This window comes from Thalassophryne amazonica, chromosome 5 (assembly GCF_902500255.1).
Source record: "Thalassophryne amazonica chromosome 5, fThaAma1.1, whole genome shotgun sequence".
Lineage (NCBI taxonomy): Eukaryota > Metazoa > Chordata > Actinopteri > Batrachoidiformes > Batrachoididae > Thalassophryne > Thalassophryne amazonica.
Window position 1 is genome coordinate 71,016,114 of NC_047107.1, and position 23,854 is coordinate 71,039,967.

Sequence of the window (23,854 nt, forward strand, 5' to 3'; positions counted from 1 at the left end):
TCACTATCGGTATAATTTCTTTTCTGTGTTCATGTTGTCTGATGTGACAGCATGGGGAAAACCTGCTGAAAGGGCCTATTTACATGAATTTGAGTATTTAAATAGGGCATGGCCAGGGCGGAGATTGGTGCGTGTGCATGTTCGTTCAGTTCAACATTGAGTGGGATGTACACATGGAATGTACACATCGTATCTTTGACTCTGATCCTAGCACCCATTACCATAACACAGTAGCTCATTCTGTTTTGGCATTTCCTTTTCTTGGCACTGAACTGTCAATACTGAGTGGGACTGGACAGAGAGACAAGGAATCATGACATTCCTTTTCACCAACGTGTCAAATGAAAAACAAATACACTGCAGTGTCCAGGATGGGTGGATTGGCCATTGGGAGTACGGGGATTTTTTCTAATGGACTGATTAAGAATGGGCCGATGGCTTTTTGCTGCGCTTGGCCATGGTAACTCTCCCGACCCAGGAAAAGAGATATGCACCAGCCCATAGAGCTCAGCTACAACCTGCAGACACAGCATAGGCCCAAGTACCTTATCGATCAAAAGAATACCAGACCCAACTGTGGCCCTATGATAGGCTACAGAGGCCCACGCAACCTGGTCTCACGGCAAGTCGTGATTCACAGCAGCACAAAATATACATTAATCTATTGGTTTGTGATATTGTGATGAAAAGCGCCTCATTTTCGCCAAGGCAGCACAAATTCATTCTAATTCATTCCGTGATGGCTGCACGAAATTAAAAGTGAAGCGGGGGTGTCAGGGATGGATATGGTTAAGGTGGGGAGAAGGAGTAGGATTAGGTAATGGTTAAGGTTAGGGCGGGGGGTAGGAGTAGGGTTAGTAATACTGAGTTAAAAAAAAACCCCGCCACGAAAATTTGACTCATTTCGTGACGGGAAAAAACGTGAGACTGGGCTGGCCCACAAGTCCCACCCATGCATGTTCTAGACCCCTCTCATCCAGTCACCTTTACTGATGAGAAATCATGATGAGAAAGAGAGAGAAACAACATAGCAGAACACGAAAAACAAAGCGAGACACAAAATGGAGAAAAAATGGAAAGGCACTGCAGAAGAACTGAGGGAAAAGAAGAAAAAAAAAAGCTCTCGCAACTGATGCTGCTAAGAGTAAAAAATTTCAGAGATGTTTGCTCCGGGGGCTGGCCTAGCATTGGCACCTGTGGGTCACTCTCAGCAGCAACACATGGTGTCGGAGTCGGACAGTGAAAGTGAGGCTACTGCTGCCATGGAGGTGGTACAGGAGCAGGAGGAGATTGGTGGTAGTGGTGATGATAGCAGGTGTGTGCCAGCATGGTGTGGATAAACACTTATTCATATGAATTTTTCAGCCCAGTCTCACTTTTTTTGTTCTCCCATCACAAAATTATTCAAATTTTCGTGATGGAGTTTTTTGTAAACTCACTATTACTAACCCTACTCCTACTCCCAACTCTAACCTTAACCATAACCACCCCAACCCCCCCACTTCAGTTTTAATTTCGTGCAGCCATCACGGAATGTATTATAATTAATTTTTGCTGCCATGACGAAAATTTGTGGCACGTTTGGTGACAATATCACAAACCAATAAATTAATATATATTTCGTGCTGCAGAATCAAGACATGCCCTGAGACCAGGTTGGAATTTTTAGCCTTTCATATCAATAAAAATGCCCCCCACCCCTCTTTACCAGTTGCACTTATGGGTCTAACAGATTTACATCACCATAAATGTTCAAATCAAACATGTAATGTACTCACTTCATAGCAAACTCTGCATAATGTGGTGTGTTACAACTAAATCTAGTTATCTAAAGTATTGGAAAACAATACCATATTATTATTATATTATATATTTATATACATATATTTATATACTGAGTAATTGATTAGTTGCAACCACTATTTTAAACTTTCATCAAAGGATGCCACACATAACTGCAGATCTACAAGCTTACAACTCACAAGTTACAATGTGATGTGGGCTGAGCATGTAGATCTGCTGTTTTCACAACTGTCATCATTTATTTTATTCAAGGCTCCAGATATAAAGGGATATTGTTCAGTATTATAGTGTTATTAAGGGCTCATATGTATAAATGCACTACAGTGGGGGACGAGTTGGCACAGTGATGGGGCAGTCTGGATCAAAAAGTCTAGGGCTGAATTCTTGTCCCAGTGCAGCCCTGGTGTCCAGCTAGTGTGGACAGAAATGCAGCAGAACCAGGATGGGACAAATGTCATCTAGTCATCAAAGGATGCTCCAGATTCTTGGTGAAGTCCTACAGAGACCTTGAGCAGACTCCACGTCCTGAATGTAACATATTTATGATGGGTTCTACTTCAGGATTGCAGCACCCTTTGCTGCAGCTGCCACTCAGACACAAAGTAACATCCTCAGTCCGAGAGGGAAGAACAGTTATTGCCAAGCACATTTTCATCATCATCATCATCATCATTACTTGTTTACCGTAATAATGGCACACATCAGAATTAAAGGCAACACATACACATTTGACATTGTTTATGTGCACTAAGTTTGAAGAAGTCCGTTATCCGAATTGAGGCAAGTGGGTGAAGGCCATGCAGCAACCCTGAGATGCTCCGCTGTCAGCTTGGGGGGGAGTGATGGGGGCTGCAGCTAAAACTGCACCGTCCCCGCCGAAGGAGGAAGGAGTGACGTTTAGCAGGCGCCGGAAAGGGGGGGGTGTTGATGGGGGAAGGAGGGGGTGGGGGGAGGGAATGGAGCATGCTTCAGTCCTGTGTTCCCCAGGCCGAAAAAAATTCCTCTGGAGGGAAAACAGTCGGGCAATTTGACCTTCAGGCTTTATAAGCCTGTAATGTTATGGTTAGAGCAGTGAAAAACACTTTTTAACAGTTCCACTTGAACAACCAAATCCAAATTATGAAATAAGAATATTCCCAATTATGAATTAAGAATATTCACCGGCCTCTGAAATATTCAGCTTCAACTGCAAGGCACGCATCTGCTCCAAGATGTCATCCAATTTGTGTCTGAGTTCAAGAGTCATCGCATTCTGAGAATGCACTGCCTTGCCAACCTTGTTAATCATGACGGACAAGCGAGGGGCCGTGGTTCTTGATGCCGACGTCTTGCCAATTTTCCTGTAGATCAGGGCAGGACATAAGCCAAAAAGTACCAGCCCTGCTACCATGAGACCAAAAATGAATAAATCCTCGACGTCCTCAATGGAGAAAGGTGCCAAGCATGCCACACGCCAGGAACTCCAGGAGTCGAGGACATAGCCCGCAGGATACGTTCCATCTGGGCAGGTAGGATCCCCCGGTCCTGACCTTCTTGTAGAAAAAATGGTGTCAATAGCATTCAGAGACCAGCTGATCAATTCCATGGTTAATCCAATAGTAGTCCAATAGATCCAGAATCCAATATAATTTGAGGAATTCACAGTCTGGTGAAGTAGGGACTTGAAGGTTAAAGACAGAGAACAGAGATAAGGGAGAGTGTAGGAGATGTGACTGCCCTCGTCGGAGTCCCATGCTGTTTACTGGGATACTGGAAACACTCACATGACTGAGTTTGTGCTCACGCTGAATTCTCCACTTCCACCATGATCAGTTTCTCTCAACGTGAAAGAGAACAAAGTGCATCTGTTAAGTATGATCACTGATAATATTTGGGATTTTGTTAAAGGTCACTTATTTGAACAGCAGCACATCATTGTCTCTGGCCCAAATAATATTCCCTTGAAATTGACAACAGCTTCACGTGAGCCTGAGAATTATGAAGATTATTGTAACTGCAAATGCAAATGCAAATGCAAAAAAAAAAAAATTGGATTCTCATCCCAAAAACTCTATAGATTATTTACACTGGTTTATGCCAAAGTTACAATAATATAATTAAAACAGTGGTCATGTTGGACATCGTGTTGAATAAGGGTTTTTCCCAGCAGTCCTTCACTGGCAGCCATCATCTGTAGCAGATATAAGTTAAAACAATAACTAAATTTGACATTTAATTAAATAAAATTGACCCTCGATTTCAATGGGATTTTATCTGGTAAAGAAAATACCTGGAAAGGGGCACCACTTGCATACCGCAGGAACTTGACCATGTTATGATCAATATTAATCGGTCTTTTATCTGAAAATTAAAAGCTCTGGATACAACTGATTACCTGGGCACAAGACAAACAACTGGCACAATATTTACAAATTTATTTACATATGTACAGGTACAAATAAATGTGATGCGTTGTTCGTTCGTGTATCGTCATCATATGCCCAGCATTGTGTCATGTAGCCAAATGTGACTGAGATTTTGACAATATGGGTAATGATTCATAGTTTTATTACTGAGACGATATGTTGATGATGAAATGTGAAAAGAAAGAGAAATAAAAGAATGAAATAAAGAAACTGAATAAGAATAACCCTGGTTGGAATTTAGTGGTGAATTCTGGGTTCACAAATTATTGTTATTATTAAAGAAATTAATCAAAGAAAGCCACTTTACATCACTGACAGCAAAGACCATCAAAACACTTGAAGGTTCACTTATCTGGGACCTTTGGATTGAGTGTAGTTTCCTTATCAGCCTTTGCTGGCCTTCTTTAATTGATCTGAATGAAGGTAAACCCACCGCATCTCCCAGATGGATCCAGCTCATTTTCACTGCAGCACTGAATGTGATAGCTTGGCGGTGCCGTAGAAGCTTGGTTCACCGACCGACCCGAGATGAACGTTTCGGTGTTTGCTAAATACATTTAAAGTCTGAGTAATAATTCTGAATAAGTTCAAGGCTTTTCAAAGAAAATTGTGGAGAAAAAATTAAGTTAACAAAAAACTTTTGGCAATTACTTTTGGAGACTCATAAATTCACTCTTAATTTTAAAAAACTCAGATCAGAATGCCTTAAACATTATTAAAAACTGGTTCACCAAACAGCGAAAGTTACATCACAAAAAGAAACAATGAAACAAAAGAAACAATGAAACAAAAGCCACAAGCTAAGACTAAGACTAAGGACTTACAGAATGAGGAAGAGTGGAAAAAGAGAGCTAAAGAAGGTCCAAAAAGATGGGTGCAAGAGAGAGTTTCTTTACTCCAGGGTAATTTTAAAGAGGCTAAGCACATAAGATAAGATCCGCCCACTTGGTCTCAGGTTTCCCCAAAAGAAAGTTATTTGAAAAACACCACAACATTAAATGACATACACCTTCTTTCTTCTTTGGCTAACAAAATATAAGCTGACTGAGTTTCTTCTAAAGACTAGAAGCAATGAAGTGATTAACAGAAACACTGCTATCACCATGATAATTCATTAATAATTCAACAAATGACATTAAGCATTATAAAAGGAATGTGTAACAGATTAAAATGGAATATAAATTTTGGATTTGGTTATCTATAACAGCAGGAAAAGAAATTACAATTTCTCTTTTTATAAAAGGTAAATGTATTTGTGTATTGAAGGGTCTGTGTTCTTCCCAACAGGGGGCACTGTGGTTCCATCCCAATGTTGGTCATTTGTATGACTTTGATCTTTTGTTGTATGGCTGGTTGAACTGATCTGTTTTAGTGATAAGCCATGAACAAGAATGCTTTATGAGCCCCTTCTGGAGATGTGAGATGACATAAATTGATTACAGAGTACTTGGGTCTTGATATTTCCTGGCATCATTTCAACAAGGGTCTTTGACCCATAGGGGCTGTTGGTTGAAGCTTTCCAGGGGTGTAATAAATTTGGTAAGAGAATGTTTGGAAGACTGGTCACTTTGTAAAAAGATGGGGGTTTTCGGGGAATTGTCCTTCAGTTTAAGACATTCCAGCCGTAGAAATGTTTAGAGAGTCACCTCTGTCTAGAGAGTCACCTCAGGGGCCATACTCACCAGGCTCCTCATGTACAAAGATTTCCAACTGAAACATGGTGTACACCAAAACCCAGAAACTGGAGTAGGTAAAAAATATCCAACTGTATGAAAGTGGATCATGGAATGTGGATCATGGATCCATGGATCCAACCATGTTCCATGTGTACATCCCACTCAATGTTGAACTGAACGGACATGCACATTCACCAATCTCCCCCCTGGCCATGCCCTATTTAAATACTCAAATTCATGTAAATAGGCCCTTTCAGCAGGGTTTCCCCATGCTGTCACATCAGACAACATGAACACAGAAAATAAATTATACCGACAGTGAGCTAGATGACTGGAAATAACGTGGAGACAAGCAGGGATAGTTTATTTGATACCCTGTTAAACGAAATAAACATGAAACTGGAAAAATGTTAATGGGAGTGTGTGTGTGAGGCTAAAATGCTGCCAGCTTCTGTTCACAACTCAACCCATTGCATTTGTGCATCACATATGATTTGAACATTGATGGAATGAAAATGTTTCATATTGACAAAAACAAAGTCATCATGTGATGGTGTCATTATATCAATATGTGTGCAGTCTATAGCTCCGATTACATTTGGGAAACCAGTGTCGCTGACCGAACAGTCCCCCCTAAAAATCAGTCCACCCTGCCTTCACTGCGCTTGCGTCATTTGGGACCACAGCAGCACATCTTTGCCAGCAACACGTGCCATTAATCGCAACACGTGGTAACAGGTTGCAGCAGTTGCTGAGGACACCTGACGCCTCTGCCTCAAATCATCACATATGTGACAGTGGCCAAGAAAGTATACTTTGTGACATTCGTGACTTGTCATCGTTATGTGTAAATGCAGCTTTAGCATGGAGATGGACGTATGCCATGTTTTTGTGCATACACACGCTTTTTACATGAGGCCCCATGCGAAGAAGCAGTGGCTCTACTCTGAGACTTTCCAGAATAGTTGAGTTTCTCACCCTGTCCAGCAGTGTTAGCTCAGATACCTGATGCAGGAATCTCATTTCTGCCGCTTGTATCTGCAATCTTATTCTTTCAATCATTACCCAAAGCTCATAACCACAGGTAAGGATAGGAGCGTAAATCAACTGACAAATTGAAAGCTTCACCTTCCAGCCCAGCTCCTTCTTCACCACAACGGTCGGGTACAGCAATTGTAAAATTTCAAACGCTGCCCCAATCTGACTATTGATCTCATACTCAAACCTACCCCCACTCGTGAACAATACCCCAAGATACTTAAACTCCACTCCACTTGAGACAGTGACTCTGGCCAAGCCTCTCCCTGGTCTACATTAAGCAATGAATCATATCAGATTGCATCAGATCACATCAAATCGAGTCATACCATAATAAAAAGTATTGTCCCTGAAATGTGTCACAGTCCATGTATGTAGATACATATTGGATTGTTTTATAAGGGAGAGATGCACACCCCGAGTAGTCAGTAGACAAACTAATGGCTTAACTAATAATAGCAGTGTTTAACCAATGTAAGCAAAGCAGAAGAAAGGCACTGCAATACCACAGCCAGTTCTGGTAGTAAAGATTTGTGTGGTGACACTTTCAGCGCCAGTGGTGGGCACAGTTCCGCTAATCCGCAAACTGCTAATTATCGAAGATAATGTTTTCATTATCGGATTAGCTTTTCAGAAAACTTTGCAAACCATCATTGGACCAATTACCTTCCAATAAGTTTTGGTCCAATCATTTTTAGACCGCTAACATTCTTGTTGATGTAGCCTTTTGTAGAAGATGCGCAGTTCCATCCTCTACAGAGAACAGCTGGTTCTACAAGAAACCGCTCTATCTGCAGGCAAAGGAGAACTGTTCATAGAAAAGAAAAAGCTAATTTCTTTTGACCCCATACTGATATGCTGTCAATTGCACCCAAGTCATCCAGAGGCATACAGTTTTAACTTAAGGTTAAAATTTTAACCAGACTAATTTCGGACAAGTTATTTAAATTAACGTCACGTCTGAAGTTTTATAAAGTGAAAATATCAGGTATATGTTTTAGTTTTAAAGTAATGCACTAATTTTGAAGGTATTAGTGTGGACATGCTGTGCCTACTGCATTATGGGTATTAACGACAGAAGAAATGCATTTGAGAAGCTCTGATCAGGCTCCACAGGGACAACAGCATTAAACTCTATATTGTGCCTAAAACTCTTGTGAATATATTATCTGGGTTTATAGACATTGTTATGGTGTTTGTTTTGTGTAAAAATGCCAGAAGAAGGCCAGGATGCTTCCCCAAAAGCCAAAAAGTCAGGCCGTGTGATATAACCGGCGTCAAAATGCATAGAATACTGCCATCTACTGGCGACCGGTTATATCACAGTGTTGTTGACCGCAGGATTTTAAAATTATCTGTAGGTTTCCAAAACCTGAGAGACCACACAATGTGGAGATAAAAGAACAAAAAAAAAAAAAAAATCATAGATCTGACAGGTTTAGTTGTACAGTGTGTGGTGTCAGCCACACGGTAAAAACAACACACACAAACAGATTTCACACACGAACATTCCCAGGTCAAACACCTTGCTTTCTGATTGGCTGCATGTCACATTTAGCTCCTCACGTCCTTCTTAACACACCACACATAAGAATATCTGATAAGATTATATTTAGCATCATCACGATTGTCGGGGCATCCTTAAGATTATCGGAGGGGGAAGATCGGGTCCGATATCGGCCTAATTATCTTGCCATGTGAACCAGGCTTGATGTTGTGACGCCTCACGGAGCGACTGATTGATCTGTTATAACACCGCACCGAGCCGCTAACCGATCGGATGTTATGATGCCTCATCATTATTCAAGCATTTAAAAGGCGATTCCTACCACCACACAACTCCAGCAACCACACACAAGAAAGTTTTTGGACAGTTCTTGTTATTGAAGGAAACCTTGTCTCCCAAACCGGATACATTTGTGATGTCATCACTAGTGCGCTTACGCGCTGTCTAACGGGATCTTGAAATTTTTTTTTTTTTTTATAGAAATGAGAAAAATGACATATTTTACAAAAGCACATTTATTTGTAAACACCAACACATGTTACATTGATTCACTTGTGATGGTTTTTACATAGAATGACTGAACCCATCAATCAGTATGAGTGGAGGCTAAGTTCACCCATAATCCCTTTGGTGTGTTAATGTTCAAATCTTCAGAATTAGTGCATTATTTTAAAATCAACAGATATGTGTTATATATCATCAAACTCCATACAGAAAGGCCACCTGTGGCCTGGTGGCTTTTCTGTATGGCGTTTGTATGTTTTCCCCATGTTTATGTGGGTTCCCTCCGGCTTAAATAGTAAATGGACTGCATTTATATAGCGCTTTTCCATCTGCATCAGATGCTCAAAGCACTTTACAATAATGCAATTACAATACAATTACAATAATAATCACATTCACCCTAATGTCAGGGTGCTGCCATGCAAGGCGCCCACTACACACTGGGAGCAACTAGGGGATTAGTGATTAGTGATGTTTGGTCAGGACCGAGGATCCTCTGGTCTCAAGTCCAACACTTTAACCACTAGACCATCACTTCCCCTTTTTTGTTATTTATATATGTTCTTTTCTCCCACATCCAAAGACATGCAAGTTAGGTGGATTGGAAACTTTAAATCGTCAGTAGGTGTGTGTGTGGTGGGTGTGAATGTGTTTGTCTATATGTGGTCCTGTGACAGACTAGCGTCCTGTCCAGGGTGCCGTGCCCTATGACTGCTGGGATAGGCTCCAGCCTCCCGTGACCCCTAATTGGAGTAAGCAGATGAAGATGAGGGAGTGGGTATGAGTCTGCAGTCCCTGACCGCTCTTGCACTAATGTGCCTTCTTCATAGTCTGATAAGCATAATGTAGCAAGAGGATTTCAACTCCACTGAGGAACAGGTGTGTCCTGATTATGTTCTGCATTACGTAACCACCTACAATACAGCCAAATGCCATTAACACTGTCATATAACTTGACATGACATAATTACACTCTACACTGAGTTACATTACGATTCCCTTACGACGAATCAGACTTAATAGGAAGAGCCTTATGAGCAATCACAAGAATTTAACAATTTTAAGGATTCAAATAAAAACACAACCATCCAAATGACAGTGCTGAGCAGCAGCAGGTGACTGTTGTGTTGTAATTACAAAGGTTAATGTGGCTTTTCTGGGAAGAGCACAGCTAAGCGGGTATAGTGGATTGTTGACCAAGTGCAGGGTTCAGAACTTATAATGCAACTGGAAAGTATTCATGGCGCTTCACTTTTTCCATATTTTGTTGTTACAGCTGTATTCCAAAATGGATGAAATTCATTTTTTCCTCAAAATTCTACACACAATACCATATAATGAATAAGAATAAGAAGAAGATTATTAATCCCAATGGAATTTTATGTGACAATGTAAAAAAAAATGTTTTTTAGATTTTTGCAAATTATTATATATTATTAATTATTTTTAGAAACAAAAAACTAAGAAATCACATGTACATAAGTAAGGGTGATGAATTGGGGTAGTCTCTGTGCCATTAATCCTACCATGAACACAGAGGAGTTCAACTTTCCACAAAAATGGAAAGTTGATAGGACTAATGTTTTTGGAGAAATTAATGATATTAGCTAACAACAGTGAACAATGTACGTTGATCATTAAATTCTGGACTCAGATGCCATTCCAGCAGGGGGCGGTCAATCATCTACATATTAAAAGCCAACTGATCTCTGCTTACGTGCATGCATGTATGTGTATAACTTCACAGACAAACTGAGGAGAGCTGACATTTGCCGTTTGTTATGGTTATGTATTTTGGGTCAGTGTTGAATGCCGCCAAAATGGAACATTGATAAGACTAATATTTTTGGAGAAACTACAGATATTAGCTAACAACACTGAACAATGGACATTGATAATTACATTCTGGACTCACACAGCAGGAGGGCAATAAATCATCTATATATTAAAAGTAAAGTGGCGCTTATGTATGTGTATGTGTGCAAGCATGTGGACGTCATTTTATTTCATAAGCTCAAGTACATAATAAATTGTAAATACATTAAACATACTTGGATGACACAAGAAAATTAAACCACTTATTTCCATTGTGGTCCATTTAAAAATCAAATGACAAAACAGAAGGAATAATAAAATAATAAAAATAATAACAATTTTGACAATGATAATAATAATGATAGCAAGTGTGTATATAGTGACAGTGTGTGTATATGATGACAAGAACCTGAACAATTTCTAAATACGTTAAGACAGTAAATTAACATTAAAAAATTATGTAATTAACAGGAAATAACAGGACTGAATTCTTCCTTTAAAACTGTTGAGGTCTAAGGTTCTAAAAACATTCTGGACTCACACACCAACTCATTATAGAAACTTCACATCATTTATTACCACCCTTGAAATATGGCAGCTACCAATTTTATAAACACTACCTAATCTAGACCCCGTGGATCCCCATGGGAAACACGCTAGTTTATACACACACACACACACACACACACACACACACACACACACACACACACACACACACACACACACACACACACACACACACACACTCACCGGCCACTTTATTAGGTACACCTTGCTAGTAAAAGGGTGGACCCCCTTTTGCCTTCAGAACTGCCTTAATTCTTCATGGCATAGATTCAACAAGGTGATAGAAACATTTGTCAGAGATGTTGGTCCATATTGCCATGATAATGATCACGCAGACACCCACTCTGCCCATTCTCCTCTGACATCAACAAAACATTTTCACCTATTCAACTGGATATCTTCTCTTTTTCAGCCCATTCTGTGTAAATCCTAGAGATGGTTGTGCATGAAAATCCTAGCAGATCAGCAGCTTCTTAAGTACTCAGACCAGCCCTTCTGACACCAACAGCCATGACACATTCAAAGTCACTTATATCCCCATTCTTTCCCATTCTGATGCTTTGTGTGAACTTAAGCAAGTCGTCTTCAACATGTCAAGATGCCTAAATGATATACATACATATATATATATATATACATATATATATATATATATATATATATATATATATATATATATATATATATATATATATATATATCCAACATCTTGACAATTCTACCATGGTTATAACAAAACCACAGCACAATGACAGAATGAGGCTAAATCTATAGCACCATCAAGCCCCGCCCTCCAGCCATCAATCCATATGACGTCACCCTTTGATGAGTGAAACTTCGGAACGTTTTGTATTATTATTTAGCAATTTAAATACTAAATAGTTAATAAGCTGCAAATACTAATCCACCGAGTCTCTGCTAATGAAACAGGGCATCACCAGCAGACCTCCACTTTCTCACTCTTCCCCTTTTTCTCTCTTCTCCTCCACTGTGACAGGGACATTCTGTCTGTCATTCACACAAGCATGTGGGATTTTTTTTTTTTTTATAAATTCGAACTGCAGGCAAATGTATTCCACATGGAATGTATTTTTTTAAAGCACCACGAAAGAACCACCAAGTCCTTTGACAGAATCTCAGACCTGCCACTGAGCGATCTGAGGTGACTCTCAGATTTTTTTTTTTTTTTTTTTTTTTTTGCAAATCCCTTCTTTCCCAGAACAAGTGAGTAATTAGAGCAGAAACATTTCCCCACACACCCGGGCTGTCTGACAGCAGATCAGCTTTCTGTCTGTGCGCGCGCGTGTGCGCCAATGTGTACTGCTGCTGTCATTTTTAGCTGCTTCGCGCACGCGCAAGCTACACTTGAACGCCTATTAACAGCCGTGCACGCGCTCCATTTATTCAACTAATGCGATGAAATGTCATTTCGGAGACTGCTGGCGCGATTAGTGGTAAAGTGTAGCCAACCTTTTTTTATACACGTGCACAAAGTGCTTATAAAAGAAATCAATAAATGATAAATGAATAAATCATATTAGGTGGTTAAAATAGATACGTGCTCGTTTTTTCGACGGATTTTTTTTTTGTTTGTTTGTTTTTTGTACTTGCCTCCCTTTCGTTTTCCAAACACATTTTCCAAAAATCACAAAATGCGCCCTGGAAATGTAAAAACAAAGACTGACACGTGGCTTTCCAGTCTGATTTAAATGCAAACTGTATTATTTGAAGTTATGGGACAGCATGATGAGGGGGAATGGCATTAAAACAATGCCCTTATAATAATAGTGTGCGCGCACCCACACCCTCAACCCAGCAGTTTTCCCATATTTATCCACCGCGATTTTTTTTTTTTTTACATAAAAGTAATAAAACAGATGTCAGGCTGGAATCAAAATGCAGTTTAACCCCCTTAAAGTTGAAAGTAAATACAAGCAAGAACATTTCTCTGCGATCAGGCACACGACGTCCATGTTCATCTAAAAACAAACAAAAAGCCGAAGATGCAGAGAACAGTTCGTCCTTACCGTCGAAGACCTTGAAAGGACGACGGCCATGACATTCTTGATTTCTTCAGCCCAGGTCGGTGCCCCGTGTCCACTGCGTAAGTCCGGTCCATGTTCCTCGGGCTGAGGTATCTCTCGGTGTCCGAAAAGCCTCTTTGTCTCACTCGGTCGCTCTTGCGCACTGGCAGCGCGGTGCGGAGCGGAGAGTGCGCTGCCTGGTTCTGCTGCCTCCACAGATGTTTGGGCGCCTTCGCGCTCACGCCGGGTCCGACTTTCCCGCAGGCGGAGTCCATCGTCTCCGCCACGATGGCTTTAAAAAATATTAATTCGAGCAAATCAACACTTTGGGAGCATTCAAGCGGGTAACCCGTTTTCACAGTGGCTGGAGAGGGGACTGTATAAATGTAAATTGAGAGGGAGAAAATTGTTCCAAAGAGGTAATAAAGTAATTTAGGTAAGTTAAAAAAAAACTCTCACGTCCAGTTTGTTTTTTGAATATCACATAATGACTTGAACTCCATCAACTTTACTGCCTCGCAGAAACACAGTGGACTCGGCGAATCCATTTACGCATGACGAGGTGGACCTCTAAGAGTCCCTGAGTGCGGCTATACGAGCACAAAGCCTCTCATTTTGCTTCCCCTGCTCTCCGTGCACGCCCATGTCAATACGGTGCTCGGTGCGGGACGGTCCACGACGTTCTTTGCACCAGAAGCATGCAAACTTCAAGGAAATCCCTCCATTAGGAGCGCGCGTCATGCGTAAAACCATCCGAATTTGACCACACACTGTTGTTCCATTCTCAAACAGCCTGCAGGAACCAGCAGCAGCACGGGATATAGGAAACGGAATAATACATTAAACATGAGAGGCAAACCCAAAGCGCCTCCCCTGAAATTCTCCACGAGTGAAAAAGAGGAATGGGAAGAACCCAAGTGGCCTTGTCTTTTATTAAGTAGATTTATGATCCAATATTCCAAATTAGATTCGAGTTCATTATCAAAAAATATTAGCTTTTGTGTACTGTGATATCGACTGACAGAAAATACAATATGAGATGTATTCGTAGCAGCATGCATAAAATAACGTGGGTCATTATTTGATGTGGCTGTGACAGTGATGACCTCAGGCTGCAAAAGAAACATCCAATCACCCCTATTCTTCTTTTGCATTTGCCAACAGTTCCCTAGAGAGGGGGATATCGAGGTGGACTGTTCTGCGTTCTTCAATTTTTCCTTGCACAGCGAGGTATATTACTTTGTAAATTAACTGTGTGAGAAGTGTAATTTCTCCTGCATCCAAAAGAGCAATGCAATCTCCTCACAAGCAATGTCACTGAGAACAAAGTGTCAGCGAAATGCAATGGCGGGATACCACGCACACATGCATGCACACCTGAGCAATTGGAGTGTGGACTTTTTGTTGCTGGGATTACTTTTTCCTCATTCTCTTGATCCTCATCTTGTCATTGATATTGAAAGAGCTGAATTAATGTTTGTGCTTTCACCTTTGATTGAGGTTTTTTTTATACTGGTCTTGGATTTGATATTTGATCCTAATTCCATTGGTTCTAGTTAAGGGATCAAAACAAGAAGTAATTAGGATCTAAGTTCATTTAGGATCAAAGTTCAGTATCAACACCTTGATACTAATTCCTGTGAGCCTAAATTCAGGATTAAAATACAAACAGACAGAAGACAGACCGATGACAAACCATAACACAAAAATTTCACTTGGTGAGCAATTTGGATCAAAGATTACAATCAGAGGTCGGTGATCAGGATCAGAGGTCAGCTATGAAAGATGAGTGATCAGAATCAAAGATCAGGATCACATGTCAGCAATCAGGATCAAAAGTAATCAATGAGGATAAAAGTTCATGGCCCTCATTTACAAAACTGTGCATGGGAAAAATTCAAAATTAGATTAGATTAGAACTCTATTAATCCCTTGGGAAGACTCCCTCAGGAAAATTGAGGTTCCAGCAGCATTGCATAGCAGCACACAGGGTAAGAAGCACACATAGTATAAAAAATGAAAGTAAAAACTATTTGCAAATATAAATATAAATGCACAAATATAAAGACCAGAAATACTGCTCGCTACTGGTTTACTGGCTACTACTGTTCCCCTCCTTCCCGTCTTCTGTCTCTACAAGTAGTTTTGAACTTAACCATTCATGACGACCATTGTTACACAGTAAAATCACCAGTGTAAAACTAACACTGGCAGTGTTAATTTAACACTGTTGAGTTCACTGTGTATTTACCATGTAATTTCTTAATTCACTTATGGACACAATTTTAACAAGCTTTAAGAAGATTTATCATAATCTATTTCTTTCTATTTGTAGTGTCCCTGTTCTGCCATTAGATGCTGTCCATACGCACAGTCAGAGCTGTAGATTTACTCACATTTTCTAAGGGCTCCTTCACACATAACACAAAAGATGCAAAAACTGGAAGAAAATCCACGAACCAAACACAAAATGGGGAACCACAAAACATTACACCTGCTGTCGTGAGGAACGCACGTTCGGACAGGTGTGCACGATACCCCGGCAATGGTTTTGTGCACGCTCATGTGCGTGCAGAAACAATGCAAGCAGCTAGAATGTGTTGCACCACATCGCACCTCTGCTGTGGAGAAAAAAAAATTAAACCACACACGATAAAAAACATCGCATTTTATTGAATCCTTCTTATCAAGTACAATACAAGTATGAACCATCTGTTCATCTGTAGATGACACACGGTCATAGACGTACAGTCATGAAATGACATGAATGAAGCAGTGCACTTTTATCATGTCCACACCTGTGGCCCGGCGTGTCCAGTCGGCCCCGCGCGCATGTCCGGCCCAACATGCATGTCCTGTGGGCGGCGCACTGCAGGACAGACATCACGTCATGTGTAACAGAGTTTACATTAATAAAAATAAATTATTAATGCCACTTGCAGGATTTGAACCTGCAATTTACAAAGCTCTGATTAACAGACTGAAACTTTACCACTGCGCTACCATCGCTGTCTCATAACAGGACCATAAAATGCCCATAAATCAACAAGGAGATAAATGTATTTTTAAAAAACAGAAAATAGACAATGTAGACAGAGAGAAAGTTTTCATTGTCTTTAATTACGGCGAAAAAAGCGGCATTGGTTACGGTGAATTTTGGTGATACGTGACTGAAAGTGGCCTTATTTGTGGCACTGTTGGTTTGGCATAGTCCTGCAGCGTGCTACTCACAGGACACGTGTCCTGTCAGACAGACATGACATTCAGATCGCCCACTGCGCATTCACATGATCTGACGGTCCTTTTCACCTGGGACAGCCTATCAATGTGCACATTGATAGGCTGTCAATGTCAATGTCACGCTCGCTGCAGCCACTTGCTACAGCGATATATGTTTTTATGTATTTCTACATGAGGACAGCAAGTAGACACATGCGCATCACAGTGGACAGTTGTAAGGCCATATCCATCAAAACACGGTACGTGTTCCCCAGCCGTGATGTCCAGAACCAGAGATCTCAACAGCTGCTGCTGTCGGCGGCCACGCCCCCTATCAGTTCAGCGCACACATCAACATGTCACTCTCTGGTTCTGTGTTATGTAATCATTTTTTTCAGTCATGTGTTATGTAATTGTATATGTAAGTTATTGTAGTACTTATTAATACAGTATACCTGTCCTGGCTGTGGTGCGACACGTTGTGTGCACTGTCATGTCACTGTCATTTTCAGCTGTCAGTGAGTCTCTGGTCAGTGATCAGCTGGGAGGCGGCTTGCTGCGCTGTGAGCGCTCAGACATAGCTGGCCACTCCCCATCTGTACATACAAATCAGCAGTTCAAGCAAAAAGTCAGCAATCACTATAGATCAGGGGTGGCCAAGTTCGGTCCTCGAGAGCCACATTCCTGACACTCTTAGTTGTCTTCCTGCTTCAACACACCTGAATCCAATGAAAGACTCGTTAGCAGACCTTTAATGAGCCTTTCATTGGATTCACGTGTGTTGGAGCAGGGAGACAACTAAGAGTGTCAGGAATGTGGCTCTCGAGGACCGAACTTGGCTACCCCTGCTATAGATGAATGCTAGTGATCAGAGGAGTAACCTTGGCTGAAACAAATAGTGAGGACTGCTTTCTGTGTATATGTGAAGCTACTGCATAGTCATCTCTGAAATTTTGAGGGTCTAATGGATATAGATGAGGACCAATGGACCACTTATTTTGGATCATCTTGGAATCTTTTAACACTGACAATGACCACAACATAATCTATAGACAGACAGGCCTATTAAGTTGCTTGTGAAGCCTTGTTGCTAATAATATTGTCCTTGAGGTCACCAAGTCCACTGTTGCTTGTAGTTTCAGGAAGTCAAGCCAATTTGAGCTTTGAAGCATCTGCTGGCGCCATATTTTGCTGCATCCACCACACCATCCAAGGTCCTGGATGGCAAACACCCAGGCAAACAACTTATCTGCCCCACCTCAAGAAAGTAACCGTCTATATGTTACAATGTGGAATGTGGACATCCCCTCGGGTTGAGGAACTATAAGGCCCAATGTTATGGCAGAAGATTTATCTAAAAGCTGATCAAATGTGTTGAGAAATCACTGAAGACAAAGGACTGTCCTTTGAATAACATGATTATTGTGCATATTATGAGAGACAAATGGAAAGAGTGCAGTGCTGCCTGCTACTTTTTGGCTCAGTAACTTATACTGAAGACAGCCTCATTTAGTGGTGAACATGGTTTATGTCACTGGATTGAGTAAAAAGTTGCAGGTGGAACATTTAGTGCAGCATGACTTTCATTCTTCATGTTTCAGAAGTGAGCAGTTTGTCATCGATGCCGTGTTGAATTATAAATGAATAAAGCTTGAAGCTCTGTTTCAATGTATGGCCACGAAAACCATATGCCTTCCTACAGTCCATTTTTATTTTGAAATTACTGTTAATGCAACCTGTTAAATTTGCTTTATGTAAAGTTGATACATCATGTTCTTTGGGGCATCATGAGAGTTCGATGGATCCCTAAGCAGTTTCTGTGCATCATAATCAGCCTATACACAGGAATTGTGAATAATATCCGGAAATCTGAAGTTTTCTCAGTGAAAGTTGCTGTTTGTCAGGGATGTGTTTGGGTTCCTACACTGTCTCATGCTTACATGGACTGGGTGTTCGGTCGGGTTGTAGAGACCAACATCTTAGGTGCTGTTGTTGGTGAGAAAAGATTCACTGATCTTGATTTCATGGACGACGCATCAACGGTGCTTCAAAAAGTTCTTGGCCTCACCCCAAAGACATCACAGGAGAAAGACTGTTCTCACGTTATTTTTCCTCATAGTGTCTCATAACGTCAATGCACTTGGTTCACCGATGTTCATACTACTTTGCGGACGAAAGTCACATATTGAGCCTCCGGTTACTCGTATTTGTGGGTGAGAGCAGTAACTTTTTGAAGTAATCTCGTATGATCTTTGTGGAATCAACAGATAGCTCGAGTGCAGCACTTGAAAAGCTACCGTGCATCAAGAAAGTATTTACAGTGCTTCACTTTTTCCATTTTTTACGTTGCAGCCTTAGTCCAAAATGCATTTTTTTTCCCAATAAAATCTACACACAATACCCCATGCTAATGTGAAAAAAGGTTTTATTTTTGTTGTTGTTTTGTTTTGTCTTGTTTTTTGCAAATTTAAATAAAAAAAATCACATGTACATAATCAGAATCAAATATATTGCCAATAGTTCTCACATACAAGGAATTTGATCTGGTGTCATTGGTGCATAAACAGCAATAAAAGAAAAGGAAAAAAAATACTTCTGTAAGAAGTAAAGGAGTCAAATAGACAAATAGGCAAAACTATGTTCACTGTCAAACAAATATAACATAGTGGAATGGGGCTGTGCCAAGGCATGCAGATGTACAATACCTTTCAGTGCAGGGATGATCAATCTGTACTTTGTGGGAGTGGGGACACAGGGTAAGTGGGTATTCACAGCTTTTGCCATGGTGCATCCTATTTCCACTGATCATCCTTGAGATGTTTCCACATCTTAAGTGGTGTCCACCTGGGGTAAATTCAGGTGACTGGACATGATTTAGGGCCCCTTCACACATAGCACGAATGTGGTCGACTTGCGCATGAAGTGCGAATGAAGCAGGAATCGTATGCAAAACGTGTAAAATCGGACCTGCCTCTAATGCCTCATACACCTGTTGCTACAACTATTTGCACACACCAGTGGCTGAAAGACAAAGTGTGCGCTGCGAGAGCCCATCGAATCCTCTTGCAGCAGATGTCTGCCAAATTCCAGCTGACAGACACGAACATCTAACACTGCTCACTTGGCACTTAGAAAATGTGTGGCCATTTGCACACATTAAAAACACAAACACCACCACCAGGACAGTTCTATAAATAATTACGACAATACCTGCATACACAATTACATAACAAATAATGAAAATGAATGACCACATAACACAAAGAATGACACATTGGTCTGGGCGCTGAACGGACAGGGTAGGCATGTCTGCTCACAGCCGTGGCTGTAAAGATCTCTGGTCCTGGATGTCCCAGCTTGAGAACACGTTCCGAGTTTGGAAGGACATGAACTTACGAGATTCCTCTGTGAGGCGTGTGTCTCTGCCTGCTGTCCTCATGTGGAAATATATAAAACATCTTTCATCTTTGCGCCAGGCTGCAGTGGCCGGACACAGTGCACCTCGCCCATGTCCTTGTTGATTTCAGGCATTTTTCCACACTGATTACAGGTGAGTGATGGCAGCACAGTGGCAAAGTTTCTGTCTGGTAATCTTACAGGATTGAATCCCACGAGTGGCATTTTCTTTTGTTTTTAACCGAGGTTATTTAACTGCAGGGTTCTGTATTGCACCCTCTTTTATATATTATTTATATCAGCCCAGTGATATTCACTAATTATACAGCTGGTTTTTATTTTATTGTTCTCCATATCAGCGGTGCGATGTGGTGCAACTGCTCGCACTGTGTTCCTGCGTGCATGAACCGTCGCAGTGGCATTGTGCACTCCTGCCTGTCGGCGCAATGTTTTCGTGGTTCGCTCATACGAGCTGTTCCGCCGTGAGTCATCCTGAGTTGTACTTATTTGTATGATGTGTGAAGATGCCCTTAGAAATGCACACATTTGTCTACATATAAGGTCCCACAGTTGACAGTTCATGTCAGAGCACAAACCAAGCATGAAGTCAAAGGAATTGTCTGTAGACCTTCAGAGACAGGATTGTCTCAAGGAACAAATCTGGGGAAGGGTACAGAAAAATTTCTGCTGCTTTGAAGGTCCCGCTAAGCGCAGTGTCGTCCATCATCCACAAATGGAAAAATTTCGGATACACCAGAACTCTTTCTACAGCTGGCCGCCCATCTAAACTGAGCAACTGGGGAAGAAGGGCCTTAGTCAGGGAGGTGACCAAGAACAGGATGGTCACTATGGCAGAGCTCCAGCATTCTTTTGTGGAGAGAGGAGAACCTTCCAAAAGAACTCTGCAGCAATCCACCAATTAGGCCTGTATGGTTGAGTGGCCAGACGGAAGCCACTCTTTAGTATAAGGCACATGGCAGCCTGCCTGGAGTTTGCCAAAAGGCACCTGAAGGACTCTCTGACCACGAGAAACAAAATTCTCTGGTCTGATGAGACAAAGATTGAACTCTATGGCATGAATGCCAGGCATCATATTTGGAGGAAACCAGGCACCATCCCTACAGTGAAGCAAGTTGGTGGCAGCATCATGCTGTGATGATGTTTGTTAGTGGCAGGAACTGGGAGACTAGTCAGGACTGAAGGAAAGACAAATGCAGCAATGTACATTAACATCCTGGATGAAAACCTGCTCCAGAGCGCTATTGTCCTCAGACTGGGGTGACGGTTCATCTTTCACCAGGACAATGACCCTAAGCACACAGCCAAGATATCAAAGGAGTGGCTTCAGGACAACTCTGTGAATGTCCTTGTATGGCCCAGCCAGAGCCCAGACCTGAATCCGATTGAACATCTCTGGAGAGATCTGAAAATGGCTGTGCACCAATGCTCCAACCTGATGGAACTTGAGAGGTGCTGCAAAAAGGAATGGGCAAAACTGCCCGAAGATAGGTGCAGCAAACTTGTGGCACCATATTCAAGAAGGCATGAGGCTGTAATTGCTGCCAAAGGTGCATCAGTAAAGTATTGAGCAAAGGGTGTGAATACTTACGTACCTGTGATTTTTTTTTTTACAACCCAAATTCCAATGACGTTTGGACGTTGTGTAAAATGTAAATAAAAACAGAATACAATGATTTGCAAATCCTCTTCAACCTATATTCAGTTGAATACACCACAAAGACAAGATATTTAATGTTCAAACTGATAGAATTTATTGTTTTTGTACAAATATTTGCTCATTTTGAAATGAATGCCTGCAACACATTTCAAAAAAGCTGGGACAGTGGTATGCTTACCACTGTGTTACATAACCTTTCCTTCTAACAACACTCAATAAGTATTTGGGAACTGAGGACACAAATAGTTGAAGCTTTGTAGGTGGAATTCTTTTCCATTCTTGCTTGATGTATGACTTCAGTTGTTCAACAGTCCGGGGTCTTTGTTGTCGTACTTTGCCTTTCATAATGCACCACACATTTTCAATGTGCAACAGGTCTCGAGTGCAGGCAGGCCAGTCTATTACCTGCACTCTTTTACTACGAAGCCATGCTGTTGTAACACATGCAGAATGTGGCTTGGCATTGTCTTGCTGAAATAAGCAGGAACGTCCCTGAAAAAGACATTGCTTGGATGGCAGCATGTGTTGCTCCAAAACCTGGATGTACCTTTCAGCATTGATGGTGCCATCACAGATGTGTAAGTTGCCCATGCCATGGGCACTAACACACCCCCATACCATCACAGATGCTGGCTTTTGAACTTTGCACTGGTAACAATCTGGATAGTCTTTTTCCTCTTTTGTCCGGAGGACACGACGTCCATGATTTCAGAAACAATTTGAAATGTGAACTCAGACCACAGCACACTTTTCCACTTTGCATCTGTCCATTTCAAATGAGCTCGGGCCCAGAGAAGCCAGCGGCATTTCCAGATGTTGTTGATGTATGGCTTTCACTTTGCATGGTAGCGTTTTAACTTGCACTTGTAGATGTAGTGATGAACTGTGTTAACTGACAATGGTTTTCACGCAGTAAGATCCTTTACACAATGATGATGGTTTTTAATGCAGTGTCGCCTGAGTGATCTAAGGTCATGGGAATTCAATGTTGGTTTTTGGCCTTGTCGCTTACGTATAGAAAGTTCTCCAGATTTTCTGAATCTTCTGATTATATTATGGACTGTAGATGATGGAATCCCTAAATTCCTTGCAACTGAACATTGAGAAACATCGTTCTTAAACTGTTGGACTATTTTTTTTACATAGTTGTTCACAAAGTGGTGATCTTCGCCCCATCTTTGCTTGTGAATGGCTGAGCCTTTTGGGGATGCTCCTTTTGTACCCAATCATTACTCACTCACTCATCTTCAGCCGCTTTTCCGGGTTTCGGGTCGTGGGGGCAACAGCTCCAGCAGGGGACCACAGACTTCCCTTTCCTGGGCCACCTTGACCACCTCTGACTGGGGATCCCGATGGATTCCCAGGCCAGTGTGGAGATATAATCTCTCCACCTAGTCCTGGGTCTTCCCCAGTGTCTCCTCCCAGATGGACGTGCCTGGAACATCTCCCTTGGGATGCGCCCAGGAGGCATCCTTACGAGATGCCTGACCCACCTCATGGCTCCTTACAATGCAAAGGAGTAGCGACTCTACTCCAAGCTCCCCACGGATGACCGAACTTCTCACCCTGTCTCTAAGGGAGACACCAGCCACCCCCCTGAGGAAGCCCATTTCGGCCGCTTGTACCCATGATCTAGTTCTTTCGGTCATGACCCAACACTCATGACCATAGGTGAGAGTAGGAATGAAGATTGACTAGTAGATCGAGAGCTTCGCCTTTTGGGTCAGCTCCCTTTTCATCACAACAGTACAGTAGAGCAAATGCAATACCGCCCCTGCTGCGTGGATTCTCGGCCAATCTCACACTCCATCATCCCCTCACTTGTGAACAAGACCCCGAGGTACTTGAACTCCTTCACTTGGGGCAAGGCCGTATTCCCTACCCGGAGTAGGCAATCCATCGGTTTCCTGCTGAGAACCATGGCCTCAGATTTAGAGGTGCTGATCCTCATCCCAGCTGCTGTCTGAGAAAAATCAGGGATTTTATTTTGGATTCAGGATCCAGAACAACTTATAAGCAATATATGGCCTTGACAGTGGTATATGCTCTCTGTTATTTTGGACTCTTTGTCCATAATACCAGACAGGTATAAAAGGAAATGTGAGAGTGAGAGAGACAGACAAATCAAATATTTACTATGTAATACAAATGCATCACTTTTACGAGATGTGGTATTTTAGAAGTGCAGACACAATGTCTGAAATGAAAGACGACAAAGA

The 23,854-nt window shown here is 41.5% G+C and overlaps 1 protein-coding gene across 1 annotated transcript in view; it reads right to left on the reverse strand.

Moving 5' to 3' along the window:
• pde4d (phosphodiesterase 4D, cAMP-specific) overlaps positions 1-13,779 on the reverse strand; it is a 769,874-nt gene extending 756,095 nt beyond the window's left edge. Inside the window, exon 1 of the mRNA XM_034170507.1 lies at positions 13,346-13,779. Within this exon, the coding sequence (XP_034026398.1) occupies positions 13,346-13,617 (272 nt within the window). The 5' untranslated portion in view covers positions 13,618-13,779. The remainder of the gene's footprint in view (positions 1-13,345) is intronic.
• Between the last annotated feature and the right edge of the window lie 10,075 nt (positions 13,780-23,854).